The following is an 18138-nucleotide window of genomic DNA, read 5'->3' on the forward strand; positions in this document are numbered from 1 at the left end:
ATTCCTATGCTAGTAAGTATGAGGAAAAAATGTGATTAACCCCACATTGTTATGAATTCAGGTTATAATTAACCTGGGAGAAAAAACATGTCAACATATCCCTCGATTCCAGTTTACATATTTTAGATAACATTGTAGTGTTGGTTTTCTTCTTTGCTCTTCAGGTTTACCGTTTTGAAGGGCTCAAGGAAGGAAGGAATAATATCACAGAAATCTGACCTTGAGAGATGATTCAGTCATAGAGATAAGAAAATATGCAGCAATCTAGTGGGGGAGGTCCAGCCAGAAATTCATGGCTGGAAGTCCAGCTTTTCATAAATCACAGTGGAATTTTACATCCCTTGGAGGTACTTGCTTTCCTGAGCCAGCCAGGCACTGAGATATGACAGGTCCAGCTGTCCACTAGATGCTATTGCTGGATAGATTCTTCTGTAAGGGAAGCATTGATATTTAGTAAAGTTCTGACACTTTGGTAGGTAAGAGCTCAGATGAAATTAATACAAATCACATGTCAGTTACATATTCAAATTTTGCCATCCTTTACTCTTCTTGTAATTATAAATAATGCATTTTCATTTCTTGTCCATTTAAAAAAAAAAAAAAAGTCTTCTTCCCCACTCTCCCCTCTCTTTCTCTCCCTCCTGTGTGTGCACTCTCTTGCTCTCTTGTGCGCGCTCTCTCTCTCTCTCTCTCTCTCTCTCTCTCTCTCTCTCTCTTTCTCTCTCTCACACACACACACACACACAGACTCTTCTACCCATTCCACATACCCCTTGAAGCACACACCAATTTCTTAAGGCAGCAAAAATTTCCCAGTAACAAAAGAGTTGATAAAGAAAAGTATTTTTTGGATTTTACAAAAGAAAAAGAAATTTGAGAGACTACCCAACACAAACATTTAAAATACAGGGACATTGGTTTAAAATGTTTAAGTGTATTTGTATACTGTATAAAAAAAGCATAAAAAGAATAATCAAGCTCATGTGATTTAACAAAATTAAGATGTTCGTTTTAAGAGACATTTAAGAAACAAGACAAATATTTTCTATTTACTGAATCATGGACAATTATAATACAGCTTGTCTCACCAAATTTTTATTTTGTTTTCAACACATTTTCAGCAACTTTAAGAATAATATGAACACAAGAGTCAAAAGCCCCTTTAAGCAACTTTTATAAAATTTCATGTTCTTCCTAAAAATTGTCATTGGGCAACTGCAGTCAGTTTGTAAAGTAATATTCTAATAATTCTATCACACATTCAACTGTCTTATTTACCCTATCAGCAGGTTGATAGATGCTGAAGTTTGAAAGGGAGAAAAATTAGAAGCAAATATGCTGATAGCTTTAAATTAAAAGTTAAATAGTTAATAATAAAACAAGATATGAAGTAAAATATTCTAAGTATCAAAAGATTTCAAATGGTGTAAACCTTAGGATGCATGATGACTTCTCAAAGCCTGTGCAGAAACAGATATGTTTTTAAATATCTTAGTCTTAAAATTGTAGGTAGTCTTTCCTAAAAGTGACCCACCCAAGTAGGTCTGTGACTAGATTGGTTTATTTTTCTGTGTTTACGAAATCACTCAACCATGCAGTATCGAAAAATGGAGCATATCACAGAATATAAAATCTTCATATAACAAAACAAAAGATATTATTAAAAATATTGATGTTGATATTGGATAGCTCTGGAATATCCTTTTGCAATTTAGGCAGTTTCCAATTTGCTTCCAACACCTCTACAGGAATATATGATAGAGTCATAAAATAACAGAACATGAGGAATAACTTTTGGTGATAGATTAGTGCTGTAACATCGCTGTGATGGCATTAAAATTGAGTGAGATTGCTAAATCAAGTACTCTTCTATCCCTGTAGTCATATTAAAAAAAAAAAAAGCAGGATTCAGAATTCATTCTGAATCCTGTTTTTTGTAAGTAAATAATGTGCTCCTTTGATCAAGAAAATTTGTCCACATATCTAGAGAAAACCACCTCATTCAGAAAATCACTAGTAACTGTACAAGGTAAGATGTATATATTTAATAAATGTTTATTAAGAGAAGGGATCATGCTCAGCGAAATAAGTCAGAAAGAAAAAGAAAAATACCGGGTGGTCTCACTCATAGCAGGAATTTAGAAAACCTAAATAAGAGACCAGGAAAAAGACTAATCAATACAAAGTAAAAATCAAAATCAACAAGCAGCTATAAACCAGTGACACACTGTGAGAGGGGCAGGGCGGGGAAAGGAAGGACTAGAGTCAAAATAAGGGGGGAGGTGCAATTGTATGGGGAATATAACCAAAATGAAAATGCATACATTGTGCAAAGATGAAAAAAGTGTAAGAATTATATAAAATAAAATATTTAAATAAAAATAGATAAATAAATAAATTCTCACACACACACACACAAAGATGTATTATATATGAGAATTAATTATATATTAATATATACCCACTTCATCCAGAATTTTTTTACACTTAGATTCTTAGAAGGGCAAGCATTTTTACAGCCAATTTATATATTTAATTTTATTGCAGAGAAGATAAGTACCAATAGAAGACTCTAGAAAATCGAAAACATACATTAACATTATATGGGAGGGCCTCCCCTGGTGGCGCAGGCGGTTGAGCGCTGCTCTGTGAATCTGTCCGCAGCCTCTGCAGCGCTGGTTCCAGGCCAGCTAGCAAGGGTCCCACATGGCCCAGCAGACCTCTCCTGTGTCGCTGCTCCCCTCAGTGTATTTCGTCAGTCTGCCTGTTCTGTTCCCCGCTCTGTCTCTGGTGAATCCTCTCACCCTCCCACACATCTGGCTTGTTCCCTGGTTCTTGTATAAATAAATCTTTAAAAAATATATGGGAGAACTAGAATGAAAATGTGAGTGTGAAGAGCAAAAGAAACAATAGCCCATTCCTTTCAAAGTAGAAATTTTTCTTTTTTTTTTTAAAGGGTGATAGTGAATATCAAAGTACTATGTGATTTGTTTGCAGAAAGCAGATAAAAATAACTACCTTAATATTTTTTTTTCTCAGAGGTATATCCCTTAACTTATGTTTTGATGCTCATAGTGAAGTGTAGTTTAGTCACTTTTCTCAAGTGAGGTCAGATAAATGGCTACTTTAGTTGATGATTGTAAGGCAGAAATTATTGTGCTATGCACTCAATCTTTATTCATAAAATAAAATTTGTGCTTAGAATAATTTTTATTAGGAAAAACATCAAGAAGAAAAGTTCAACAGAGACCTCAAGAAATTTTAAAGATCAGTAAAACCGGAAAGAGACAGGGATTAACTATTCTGTTTTTCAATTGTCTGGTTTCAATAATGCTAGAAAGTAGCATATAGTTAGTTGGACAAAACAGATGTTTAGCTTTCTGTATATCCATTAATTCTATTTGCCTATATATTGGTAAGCAAATAAAATGCGTTCTAAATTAAACACAAAGATGGTTGATGAACAGACTAGGTTTGTGACATTGTTTTTTTTTTTTTAAATTTAGAATTCTATCTTACTTCTTCCATTGTTTTGAGAATGGAGGCTATCTGGCTCCATTCCAAAGAGGATGGAATAGAAAGGTTTGCCTGGAGCCTGAAGTTTTATCTCAGCCACTTCTCTGGACCTGGTTGTAGTCTCCTCTGATACTGATGTTTTAAACACCTCTTGCATGGATCTTGAATGGAGTGTTTATTCTCTTTATAGCTTGTGAGGTGAAAGTCCAACTTCTACAGGAAGTAGCTGCCAGAGAGAAGGCACTGCAGAAAGCATTTCCCCCACAGCAGTTCAGAGCACCTGCCAGTTAACAGAAATCTTGAAGCTTTTTCAGATCCAAATATCTCACATTCAAGTTCATGAGGGAGACAGCAAACTAGTGTAGTTAAATTCAAAATCTAAAAAGTAGAAATGACAATAAAATTTTTATGATTCGTGATTAAAGAAAGTCATTTGAACAATGTTAATCCTAATCTAATTTTCTTTTACATTTTCTGCCTCATTCATTCAGGCAATATTATTTAATGCTTAATAGGTATTCACATTTCTGTCATTGATTTTAATTGATTTACATTTGTTAGCAATACTATATAATCTTCAGGAGCTTAGCTTCACATTTTAATAAATATATATACCACACTGCACCTACCACCAAAGTTCTGATGTCATTTACCACTATCAAATTAACTCTGCTTACTTCTCCCAACCCCCCATCTCAGTCCCCTCTGACCACCACCATTTTGTTAGAATCTAAGAGTTGTTTTTGTTGTTTTAAATCATTTGCTTTGTTTAACTTCCACGAGTGAATTTATTCTTTGTCTTTCTCTTTCTGACTTACTCCTCTTAGTGTAATCCTCTCAATTCCCATCTCTGTTGTCGCAGAAGGCAAGATTTCATCTTCTTTAATAGCTGAGTAATTTCATTTTTGTACCTCCTAACATACAGTTGTCACTTAACAAACGGGACATATTTGTACCACCAAAAGATGATACTGAGACATCCAGTAACATGGTAAAAGTAGATGTATTTGCCATTTGGACTTTTATGTTTTCTTTAGTTATAATGTATAGACTTTTATTTCTCTCTGTCCACACCTATTTTTTCTAGTAAATATTAGTTTATGCACTGAGTGACTTACAAATAATGTTTGGAATTGTATTGCGCTGAACTTCCCTCATAGCCATTCTTTTAAGAGTATCTCCGAAGATCTGGTGGTTTGTCTCTCCTGTTCGTTAGTGTCCAGATACTTTTTCATTTCTTCTTTGAAATCTTCATTGATACAAGAGTTGCTAAAAGCATTTTGTTTTGTCTTCACATATTTTGGTTCATTTTGACATTCTTTTTGTGGTTAATTTTCTAGCTTTATACCATTGTGATCCAAGAAGGTGCTTGATACAATTTCCGTTTTCACATTTTTAATGAAATATGTTTATGGCCCAGCATATGATTTCTTCTTGAGAATGCTCCAAATGCACTTGAGAATAATATGTAGTCATTTCTTTTGGGATCAAAGTCTCTATAAATATCTGTTAAGTCCATTTGGTTCAATGTTTAATTTGAGACCCTTGTATCCTTGTTAACTTTTTGTCTGAATGATATGTCCCTTTGTGTGAGAAGTGTTTTGAGGTCTCTGGCAATAATTATGTTTTTATCAGTTTGTTGTTTTAGTACTTCTAACAGTGGCTTTATATAACTGTGTTAGATACATTAATATCTATATCAATACCTGATATTCTAATATTCTTCTCTGCAAAATGGATATAATGATTGTACCTGACAATACCCATCTCAAAGGGTTGTTGTAAAGATTAAATGAGAATATATGTAATGTGCTTAAGTGTTCTTAATAATAATGTTATTTTTGTATTATGTATACAACAGTATTGAACTATTACCTACAGAAGTACATTTTTCAGGTATCATTTGAAAATATTATTTGCATTATCTATAAGGGTAAGAACTTCACTAAATAACTAAAGCTCATCAGACAAATTGGTGATTTTGCAGATTTTCCTTGATAAACTCTTGGATCTCTATATCTGATAAAATAGAAAGAATCATTTTTATCCCCAGAGCACTCTGCCATAACAGTAGCAAAAGTGAACTTAAAATAATAAATTGACCATATTAATATGAAGAATAATATCATTTTCTAAAGACTATTATATAATAAAATAGTTACAAATACAGATACACATGTATACATATATCTATAAGTCCATATCCATCTGCCTTCTATAGCTAGATGTTCTCTGAGGAATAACTGGCATGAAAGATGTAAGGCAGTGGTACCTTAAAAGCAAAAGCAAGTTAGGTAGGGAATAGAATTTGTTCTATTCCATTTAACCTCTGCTTTATTTTCCTTACCTCATTATACACTCACTGAAAACTGGATTACCAAGACTCCTTGTGCTCAAAATTAGCATGGAAGTTGTATAGGGTTCTGATTTTTTAAAAACATTTTTTCTGTATGTTTTTAAAAGTTAGGCCAAATTTAAAACTTTGTTAGACAATGAAAAGACAGCTGTAAAGGTAGGTGGCTAATATCTTCATAGGAATATCATTTTCATATGATCTAGCTTTGTACTTTTGTTAATTAGTACCTTTAATAGGAGCTTTCATTAATCAACATGTCCTGAGAAAAGCTAGTCTCTTTCCGTTGAGTTGAATAATTCCTGCTGTGTAGGGTACTGGTAATGGTGCTATGGCTTATAATTTTTGGAATGCATTAAAGAGAATTAGAGATATGAAAGGGGGTAAATCATTCCCTAGCATCTAAGGGCACTTTTTCTTAGTAGAGCTTTAAAAAATGATAAACAACCTAAATATGCTAATTTTCACTAAACTCTCTGTTGTCCACCTTTCAGACTTAATCACCACAGGAAATAGTATCAGAGACTCTGTTAGAATTATTTCATCAGTTTGATCAACTAGCAGCTCACGAAAAGAAACTTTATGCTCCCAAAATAGGAACCTGATGTGTAGTAACATTTACAAAGGAGTTCTTAAAAGAATTTAGAGCAGCAATGTCATTCCTATTAGAAGAGCACTGATGATCTTAAACCTGGCTTTATATGAATTAACCATCATGAAGCAAAATGTTCAGGTTATTTTCCATACATTTTCCAAAAACCAGATGTTTGGAAATACATATGCAAAACATCCAGATGATTGACTGAATATTGAAGTATTTGTCATGATATTTGGCATGGTGTTAGCACAGCATATGCTGAGGAGTATACTTTTGAAAAAGCTTCACTCATCTTCCTACAAAGTAGGTAGTCTAGCAGATTTTTTTAAAGTGGAAAAAAAAAAACTTTGAAGTAAAGCCATGTCATACTCAATTAAGAGACATATTCATTATTGAACATTTTTATTCAGATTGTATCACTGCATATACTTCAAAGGGATTCGAGGATGACTAGCTATTAAAATATTGCATTAAGAATTCCAGAGAGGAATAAAGATCCAAGTTTATGACCCCAGAACTGTTATTTAACCCTGATTCTATTAACAATCTGACCACCTTCCCTTCACCAACCTCTCCCTCACACATTCATTCCTCCATTCTAACTGAGGAGAACCCCTCCTCTGTACTGTTTTCTGACTCTAAAAATGTACAGCAGCCTATCACCTTGGTGAAGAGTGCAGGCAGACTGGTTTGGTCAAGGTGCAATCTTCTAGTACCTTCGTTTCTTCACTGATAAAGCAATAAAGTATTTGACTCCTAGGGTTATGTGAGAGTTAAATAGGATAACAAATATAAAGTGCCTAGCATATACTAAACAGAAGCATCTGCTTAAATTGGTGCCTGCAATATAGAGTCAAATGCTATAATTATTTCAAGTAGTTATGAGCTCAATCCTCTTCTGCCTGGTCCCACTAGTTTTTTCTGTTCACAAAATTTGTCTCCCCACCCCCCCCCACCTAATGATGCAGGTTGCTCTGTTCAACCTCCGTACATGCAAAACCTGTTATTTTTGCCACAGATCTTTGCACTTAATTATTTGTTATCAGAGTTTATGTGGGCATAAGTTTGCTTTTCCAACTAGGTTGCACTGTGGAAATTTTTGTATACTTTACTATATTATCCCTTCTTCTAAACATATGTTACTCTTTTATTTCACTAATCCACTGCACAAATTTTTTTTTTATTGTCTATCATGTATAAATCCTTAGGATATACAGAAGTGACCATGTGGACAAATCCCTGGATCTTAACTTCTGTCAGGTATGGGCAGAAAATAGGGAAGTAGATAGATAATGTATCTAATCAGTATTGGAAAGAGCGATTTTTGTTTTTAACTATTTAATACATGAGGTAATTCAGTGATAACCTATGAAAGATGGGGTATGTGTTACGTAGAATCCTGGTGGAAGGAAGTTCCAGGTGAAAAAAAGGCAGAAACAATCTTCTGGAATAAGAGTGTGCCTGACTTGTCGGAAGCACAGCTAGAGGACTACAACCTAGAGCAAAGTGGAAAACAGTAGTAGGTGAAAAAGACAGAAAAGCAGCAAGGGACCAGATTACATAGGACCACTTATCTCTATCAGGATTAGTTTCTTTTCCTCCTGAGTAAAATATGAAGACATGAAGTTTTGGATGATATGATGTAAACTCTAAAATGTTCATTCTAGATTTTTGGGGAGAATGAACCTGGCTACAGGGGTGAAGGACAGAAGCCCGAGTCTCAGACAATCTCAACAGTCTAATTATAACAACAATTTAATTACTATATTTTTGCTTCCTGATGTGCATGATGGCTACTTATGAATAAACTTTATTATCCTTGCTAAATCATAAATTCTATAGGGCCCGTGATTCTAAAAGAGATTGTGGTACCCAGAATGCAAAACCAAATTGTCATCACCACTTCCCATTCTTCTTCCACACACCCACCCCAACTCTGCCACAGCCACAAAAGCTTCCTTCCTTCTAGAATTCCTTGTCAGTACAGCATACATATCAGGCATATCACTTGGGATTGTAAAGGAAGTAAATACAGAGTGAATGTGGAGAACAAAGAAGACATAGTCCTAATTCTCAAGTAATCATATGTTGTATAATCATCTATTTCATATAATTATTTTATAGTTACCTTAAAATGTCATTTACTCTATATCAGTATCTTATAATTTTGTAACTCAAAAAGTCATACCTAGCTGTTACTATTCCCAATTTGTAAAATTCTAAAAATGGTAATTTAAGTTCTAAATCAGTAATGTGAGAGTGATTTTACAGAATCCAAATGAGATAAGTTTTTTTTTCTTTTTCTGAGTCTTGTTTAAGGATCTTTCTAATACGTATCTTAAAAAGTTTTGGTTTAGAGCCAAAATAGTCATGGAAGATAGTTATCCAAGTTGAGGAGACATAATGGCCTTCTATTCTAATTTTCCGTAATGAAGAAGTTAAAATTTTATCCTTCTGTGATGGCCCCTGACATGCCTGAACAGAGGTATAGTATGTATATAAGGTATAGGAAATTTAACCAAGATCAATCTATGAAAGATATTAGTATATAAAGGCTAGTTACTCTCTGTGGTCTTTCTGATACACCCACAATAAAGAAAAAGCTTCTGCTGCCTCTAGGAAAAGGGAAATGCCAGACAGAGTATTCTAAATTGGACTTTCATGGTAAAAATGTCCATTAATAATTAATTTTCTGCTTCCTTTAGAATAGGACAGGTTAAGCAGTTGGTCACATTCAGTAAATAAGAAATTACTTGCAGTAATTTCTGCAACATTCTAATCATTATCCCATTTCAGGAACCTATTTTGAAAGTCTTTGATCTGAATTATGGTGGAAAGGACATTGAATGTAGAAATATAAGACTTGATTATAAATTCAATTTTGCCACCTAATGAGAGTGTAACTTGGGCAAGTCATTTAAGTTAAACATTCTGTTTATATTCTAGTGATGAATTGGGCAGTAACAATTCATACACCACAGGGTTGTTATCAGCACCAGATATAATAATATGTGAAGACCATGAAGATAGAAGTCACATAATGACCACTTGATAACTGCAGATATTAAAAATACACATTGAAATTATTGTAACCCTAGTGGTGGTATTTCAGTATTCTACCTTATGCCCTACAGATAGGATTTTGTGAAATAGGAAGCATGACCCCATCTTCTCTCTGCATATTGAGAATGCCAATATACTATAATTGTTTAACTATGTCATTAAAGAGAGCTTTATTTTGTTCATTAAATATTCTAGGAAAAGCTTTTCAATTAATAATGACCTTTATGACTTCCTTTCACTCAGATTCTCTAGGTGGTGATGTTGACTGCAAATTAGATTCTGCAATGTACCTTGTTCCTTATTTTTTCACCCACTGATTGGTTTCATAGAGTTGGCAGTGACCTACCCTGTTGCATTCAACTTGCAATTTTGTAGTAATCTCAAACAGTGAGCACAATCCCCCAAGGTGTTCTGTAGAAATGCTGTCAAACTATTTCTATGTATGTGTATTTTCATTCTGTGGCTGTGCTGTGTACTCATTTAAAAGAACTAGTCTTTAATTTGTATCAGAACACTTTCAAGATGAAACAGAATTCCAGGCATCAGCAAAATCACTGGTATATGACAACAGCTTTCTTAGGTTCTAAATATTGACTCTCTTTTGCATGCAAAGCTACATTTTTTAACCTTGTTATAGAATAAAACCTTTGAGTGAATGTCTTCAAATTTGCCCTTAAAACTATTAATTGTCATTATGCTTGTATCAATTTCATCTCTCATCCCTCCTACCCTATAGTCCATTGTTGTTTGCCCACCACCACCCACAGTCTCTCATCTTTCCCTGATGTTGTCTGGTTGTCTAACCGGAATGCTCTGTCTTCTAGCACTTATCTTTTTTTATCTCAGGCATTTTCTACTCCAGTAAATCTGTCTGTATACCTCCAATATCTTTTACAGATCAAGTAACCCTCTTTTGTCTCTCATGTACCTTGCGGCCTATTTAAACAAAATTCTGTGTAGTATTCAATGGTTTATTTGATTGTCTTCCTTACTGGACTCAAAGTTTTAGAAATCAAGTTCTCAATACCTTAAATAGTGGGTATTACATAAATGTTTGCTGGATAAATGAATGGTTTCTAGAAAATCTATTGCCAAATTAATTGAAATGACAGCAAGAATTTGTTACTAAAAGTATTATATTAGCCCTGCTACATTTAATTACAACAATATTATAATATCAGCAAAATTCGGTATAGTTTCTATGTACAGGCCTACTACTTTGCAAAAGCAGGTAATTTTAAAAATAAACATGTATATAGTATCATTCTATACTTCCTGCATCTGGTACATTATATTAAGAATTAAATTAAGTTAGACTAGCTAAGTCAGGGACCTATTTTTACTTATATTTTCAAAGGAAAAATATATATTTTAATGTTGGCAGTTGTTATTTGAACAAATTTAACCACATTTAAATTTGTCACCCAGACTGAATGAAAAAAGATTTAAACTGATTTTGAATTAGATCTCTCTCTCTCTTTTATAAATAATGAAACAAACAAAGTCACATGCAGGTATCCTTTCACATTTGCATTTGGAATGGAAGATGCACCAGTGTGTTCATGTTTCCTGCATTTATGTGCAATGTTTGTATTTGATATGGTGCTATAATTCAGTATATAGAAGTACACTCAGAATGAAGATAATGTTGTCTCTTATTTTCATTTTGATTAACAGTGTTTTGTGTCTGGTAATTTGTAGGTGTTATTTGGAAGATGGAGCTTCAAAGGGTGCCTGGCTGAACCGGTCAAGTATTATTTTTGCGGGAGGTGATAAGTGGTCAGTGGATCCTCGAGTTTCAATTTCAACATTGAATAAAAGGGACTACAGCCTTCAGATACAGAATGTGGATGTGACAGATGATGGCCCATACACGTGTTCTGTTCAGACTCAGCATACACCAAGAACAATGCAAGTGCATCTAACTGTGCAAGGTATGCATTCCCATAATTTATATGGTTCTTAGAAATGACTCAGCACTGACAATGTGGAAAGGTATGTGTCATTGTCTTTATGGATCTATTTTCTTAGATTCCATTAAGTGCAATGGCTATATAGGTAAACAAATCCCCAATTACCAAGATCAAAAATTATCCATTAACACCACTTTATGTTTCTGCATATATCTCTTCATATCTTCAATTAATCTTTGGGAACCTATAATTAATAAATTGAAATATTTAATAATCCTTTATGGATACATTAAAACATTAGAACTTATAAAAATATGAATAGTGATCATCCAGCCTCCCAAGACTGTCGCAATCCAACTTCTGTTTGCTTCGATTCAAGTCACAATGAAAAGAAACAGTTTTCTTGAATTACTTTATTTAAATATAGAGTAATTGAAAAATTATGGTAAATAATTCTTTGTACTTTGATTTACTTTCAGTAGATCATAAATCTTGCTAGCTAACTTGTAACTTCCAAATGCAAACACAATCATCAAATCATATTATTTTTCTTGCATACTAAAATGTAAGAGCATATTTATCCCCAGCACAAATACTTTTAAAGAAAAATTCATTTATAATACCAGTAGAATGGAAAAAGTGTGTTTTCCCTTTTATATTATTTACTCATGCTTTGTAGATTAATCATGAAGTGGTTGCATAGAAATATTGTGCTATGAAACTCAAAATGACATTGCAACATTTCTAAGTAAAATTAATGACATATTACTTGATAATGTGGTGCCAGTGAATGCATGCTTTATTCCTAACAGAAAAAGTTGATTAAGTTAGCTGTGTTATCTCTGAGTTTATACTCTTCAAAAAAATTAGTGCTAATTATTAATTTAGGTGCATGATATACAACTAGAAAATATTGTTGATCTACAAACATATTAATTAAACTTTGTTTTATTGTATAAATGGAAACACAAATTCAAACATAACTTCATTTTTAAGAAATTTCTTAATTTAGTGATAAAGATTAAATTTACTAATTAACTATCTTTAAGGAGGTAATTATTAATTAAAATAAGTGAATTTCCTCACTGTTTTTCTTATTACAGACTGTAGTGATGTTTCTTATTTAAAAACATATTAGAGTATACTTAAGTATTCATCAAAGAACTTCTTCATTCAGATACTATCCAGAGTTTCTAGAAGGCAGAAGTTTGGGTTCAAAAACTGACATGAGATAACAAGTCAAAAATACATTCTTTCTGTTATCCAAGTTTTATTCAGCACCCTTTGACCTGAGTTTCCAGCTCAAAGACTACCAAAGAGTTTATTACATGAGAAAAAGTACACATGAACAATAATGTCTTTGAGGCATTTGAGATATGGACGTTTTGCTTCTTGTAGGTTTAAGTCATAAAATTTAAACACTAAATATATCCCTCTTTTCTTTTTCTCTGTCTTGTTCTATGTCAGGTCCATAGTTCCATGTTAGGTACAGACTATGGGTGTAGAAGCTGTGCACAGTCATATGTTTACTTTTAATAGGATTTCTTTATAACTGAATATTTCATAGGTTGTTTAATATGGTACAATATTTTAAAACTATCACACACCTTTCTGTGATACTCGTTCTTTGCTAGCCCCTTGATGATGGGTAACTTTTAGCAGCATTTTATGAAATGCATTTTAGGAATGCATTTATTGAATGTTTTATCAGTAAGATAGTTTGTTCTGCCAGAAAAATAAAATTTATCTTACTGTTTTGAAAGCATGTGGTTGAGTCACATTAAAATCTATTAATTTTACAGTATGTATGAACATAATTACTTATTAGAAGTTGATTGACATGTGGGCAGATTTCCAATTACATTAATAAATTTCAGGGAATATATTAATAGGCTTGTCAGTCAGTTCAAGAACTAAATATGGGGACAGGATGGGGCAGGAAAAAAATGCTAAATAAATGTCATAGAAAGTCATCCCACTTAAGCTACATTTCCTCTCAACGAACAAAAATAAACTAATGTGCACAAATCTTCAGGCTCTATATTTGCTAGTGTATCTGGTTCCCAGGTTTATCTTGATAGATTTTGAAGTTCTTTCCCTAACAATTTGTCAAACCTTTATTCACCAAGATAAAGAAACTTAGCAACTGAGAGAAGACTGTATTAATCACTGATGTCAAACGTATACTGGCTGGTGAAAACAAAGCTCATCTTTAATTGTTTCAACTATGTACTCAAGAGAGCTATTTTGTAAAAAATCATTTCAGAAAAGGGATAATAAAAGTGATATCTTGCCAACACAGACATTGTGCATGGGAAATTTGTTAGTGCTATTGATTTCCTGGAGCTGTTAATTTTAGTGAATGGCGCAATAGGGGAGGAAAAATGTTAGAATAGGAATTGAAAAACCTGGGTTCTAATCCTGAATTTTTCCACATGAAATGTGTAATTATCAAGTCTCTGTAAACTCCAGTTTTCTCGTATGAAAGAGTAGGACTCAGACCAGAAGAATCTAAGGTCTATGCATATAAACTCCAAACACTAGATGACAAAAAATTTTAAAAATCCACTGTAATTATTTGCTTTTGATTTGAATGGGAAAATTTTAAGTTGAAAAATATTCCATAAGACTTGGATAGCATTTGCATTGAGGTTCTTTCAAACTAATTTTTACATACAAGAACTATGTAGTTTTTACTCTGTATGGATGTCTTTTCTATCTCCATGTTTTTCTGGAGATAGCTGAGGCTATTGAACAGGGTACACAGCAGCTCAGCTTCTTGATTTCATCTTAACTCCTTGCTCTTTCTTTTCCAGAGATTTATCATATTGATATTCTCTAACAAATACTTTGCACTATAAGCTCTAATTTCAGTGTTTCCTTCTCAAATATCCCAAACTATGACAGTGTAAGACCCTTGCATTGGGCTTAGCCATTATTTTGAGAAGATCTTTGTATGTAGAAAGACACCAATTATCATTAATATCAGTTTTATGTTGGAAGGGACTTAAAGTGCCTTAAAAGAGGTGTTTATTACACCAAGGAAAATAAGAGAAAACAGGCAAAAGATAAACTCAGATGAGTAGAATGCAGTCAGAGGAAAGGTCAGATCATAAAGCTTGTCATGATTTTTATATATTTTTAAAGCTTGTAAGAAAAAATGTTAAGTTTTAAGATTTTTTTTAAAGATGTATTTATGCATACAAGAACCAGGGTACAGGCCAGAGGTGTGGGGGGGTGAATCTCAGCATTCACCAGAGACAGAGCGGGGAGCAGAACAGGCAGACAGACTGAAGACACTGCTGAGGGGAGAAGCAGGCGAGACAGGAGAGGTCTGCTGTGCCATGTGAATAGCTCCCTGGCCAGGGATTGAACTCGTTTAGCAGTGGCTGTGGATATCTTCATAGGCTGCGTCTTAACCCCTTGCGCAACCAGGGAGGCCTGAGTTCTAAGATTTCTTGCAACCCAGTGCACGAGAGAACAATATCAATTATTCATTTCATGGTCCTTCAGATTACCTTTTTTTTTTTTTTTTAAAGTACCAGAATCCTGTGACTCAGGTTAGAGAAGCATTTCTACTGTGATTCATCTCAGAGAATCACTGTGAGATGTAAGGAATATATTAACAGTCTCCATATGGTACTCATAGCATTCATTTCTAGGGTTATTCTTTATAAGACCTGTTCATATAATCTGGAGCACATGAAAATTCAAAACAAAACTAAACAAATTCAATAAACTACTAGATCAATAATAGAGAGTAAGATTTCTGATTATTACCTAATTTATAAGTAAATTTTAGTACTTATCCTGAGTCAAACCTCCACATTTGTTTTTCTTCAATGGGTCTTTGAATAGTAATTCAAATATAGATATTTCAAAATTACATTTACCAATGTGCATTTAGAGAGCAGTTATTTTATGTGACCACAAATATAGAGCTATGTACTTTAAAGGATAGTATATCTTAATCTAGTATTACCTTTTCATTCTTTTCATGAATATGAAAACACACAGGAGAAAGACATTACACTTCTGCTCCAAAGTGAACAGATGGTCAGTGTCACAGTATTACAGGACATGGACCTGCCTCCCTCAAAACACAGAAAAAGGGGGAAAGGCTATAATAATACACAAAGATGTCAAAAACCACATACATCAGAAAATTCTAACATTGTCCTACAACTGTAAAAATTTAAAACCTTTGTTCAAAACCTATAAAATGAAACCAAAGAAAAATGATCAATACTAGGAAGAATTTTACAGAGCCCATAAATGACAAAATAGTCATTGTCTTAATTTATTGATAACTTGGAAGAAGGCCCTTTTTATAGCTCCAACTCCATTTTATTCAAGCTTTGTACTTGTGGATGAAATCAAGATTATCTATAGAAACTCAGTTTTTGGACATTATCTAAAAAACACAAGAAATGATAAAGACCGAGGTCATGCCTACTATGCACAGAGGGAATGAATTAGTTGTTGGAATTTTCTTAAACTTGTTTAATGTTCTGTCATTTATTTGCCAATGAGAGAAAGGTGGAAAAAACAAGTAAAATAAAGTTGATAGATTTTGAACACTGATGACTTTCTGCTGCGTCCACCTCAGTAGAAGGCACTTCAGAGTTGATGGAACTTTCATGAGTACTGCTAAACTTTGTGAGCTGGTTATAGCAAAGAGAACAATATTGAGATTGAAGTAAGCATCTTTACTAACTAGTGAATTGTGCCTGCAAGGAAGGTTCGATTTTAGTGTCTCTGTTTTACAAAAGGGTTGTAAAATTTTTTGAGGGATGGTGGGAGAGGGACAATGAAATCAAAGAGTTGGGTAATTTGTGGCCAATGTCACTGAAGAACAATCCTGCCCTGTTTTAAGTTTTGAATTATGTTGATCAGTATAACATAAAAAGGTGTCTGAGGGGACTCCCCTGGTGGCACAGGCAGTTGAGTGCTGCGCTGTGAAGCTGCCCGCAGCCTCTGCAGCACCAGTTTGATCCTAGCCGGCTGGCAAGGTTCCCCCATGGTGTGAGAGACCTCTCCTGTGTTGCCCGCTGCTCCCCTCAGCAGTGTGTTTCATCAGTCTGCCTGTTCTGTTCCCTGCTCTGTCTGTGGTGAATCCTCTCACCTTCCCGTGCATCTGGTCTGTACCCCGGTTCTTGTATAAATAAATAAATAAAATAAATAAATACATAAATACATAAATAAATCTTTAAAAAGAAGGGTACCTGAGAATGAAAGTATAAGAGAGGAACAATATTATTCATTTTGTGATGAAGGCAGTACAATTCAAAATGTGATTTGATGTTATGGACCATTTAAGCAAGATAGGCTGCCCTTTAGAAGTTCCTTCAACAATTAGTGGATGTTCTAGTTTTTGAAGTATATAGTTTGATAAGTATCTTAAAGAACATGATGATCATACTTTTGTTTTCCTATTAGTAAGTATGTTTTGGTTTTTTTTTTAAAGATTTTTAAAAATTTATTTATGCACACAAGAACTGGGGTACAGGTGAGAGGTATGGGGTGTGTTTGAGAGGATTCACCAGAGACAGAGTGGGTAAAAGAATAGATGGATTGACTGAAAATACACAGCTGAGGGGAGCAGTAAGTGAGTCAGTCAGGAAAGGTCTTCTGCGACACGTGGGTTACCTCCTCGGCAGGGGATCTAACTCTTGCTGCAGTGACTGCAGATGGCTTCCTAGGCCGCATCTTAACCCCTTGGGCCACCAGGGAGGCCCCGAGTTTTGTTTTTTTATGTTGCTTTTCAGAATAGTTATATTTGTTTCCTGTCTTGAAGTATCTTTATTTTTCCTAAACAAACAAAGAGAGTAACTGCGTAATGCATGCCAACTTTCAATGCAATGTACATTACCAGTATGGAAATCTCTCTATAAATAAAAGATTACCAAGCTTTAGCTGGTCCACTTATTTTGAGAAACTCTGCAAATAAAATCTAAGTCAGATGAAATAATTTGTCTTCTCCTTAGAAATCATTGCAATAGGATTTTCTCTGTGAAGTAATTCTAATGTTTTCATCCCCAAAGTATGTATACAGTTAAGAAATTACTACGATAGCAATTTGATTTTGCTTTTTTCATTAACGAAGTTCTAAATGTCATACTCCTTATAGCCATTATAGAGGGCAAAGATAAAATTTAGCAGAGAAGGAAATTTGAATCTGCTAATGATAATGTTTATATTATGATTTGTATTAAAACAGTAAGAATTCATTAGTGATTGCCAAGAGAAAAATGGGCACAATTAAGACCAATGACAAAGTTCAATTCACAGATTCAGAGAAACTACATCTTGCAATGTCTCTGTGCCACACCACTTCACCTTCCATCCCTCTGCATCTTCTGATTAGTGATCTAGCAAGAGGAGTAAAGAAACTCAGAAAAAGAAGCACTGGCCCCTCAGAGCTTATGGACCCCCATGGTAGGTTTGCATCTAGATCGGTGGTTCTTGAACATTTTGTGGTCATGAATGTGGTCTCAAAAACATACATACCTTTTGTATTTTACAAACTTCTTTACATGAGTTTAATGCTAAGAATCCCAAAACTATATATGTGGGCTCAAAATAAGATTCCCAATGAATCCCTTGGGTAAGGACTGGGTCTTAATCCTTTTTGACTCTCAAATATCCTCAGCTATGCTGTCAAATATTAGGGACTCAAAATTGATTGGTTGTGT

The 18138-nt window shown here is 34.0% G+C and overlaps 1 protein-coding gene across 5 annotated transcripts in view; it reads left to right on the forward strand.

The window, feature by feature from the left end:
• Positions 1 to 18138, forward strand: part of NEGR1 (neuronal growth regulator 1) — a 788184-nt gene that overhangs the window by 310915 nt on the left and 459131 nt on the right. For all 5 annotated transcript variants that reach the window (XM_054691007.1, XM_054691009.1, XM_054691008.1 and 2 more), the window contains exon 2: positions 11232 to 11464. In XM_054691007.1, coding sequence (XP_054546982.1) covers positions 11232 to 11464 — 233 coding nt within the window. The remainder of the gene's footprint in view (positions 1 to 11231; positions 11465 to 18138) is intronic.

The sequence above is a fragment of the Talpa occidentalis genome, unplaced genomic scaffold, assembly GCF_014898055.3.
Source record: "Talpa occidentalis isolate TD23 unplaced genomic scaffold, MPIMG_talOcc4v2.1 talOcc4.9, whole genome shotgun sequence".
NCBI classification, from domain to species: Eukaryota; Metazoa; Chordata; class Mammalia; order Eulipotyphla; family Talpidae; genus Talpa; species Talpa occidentalis.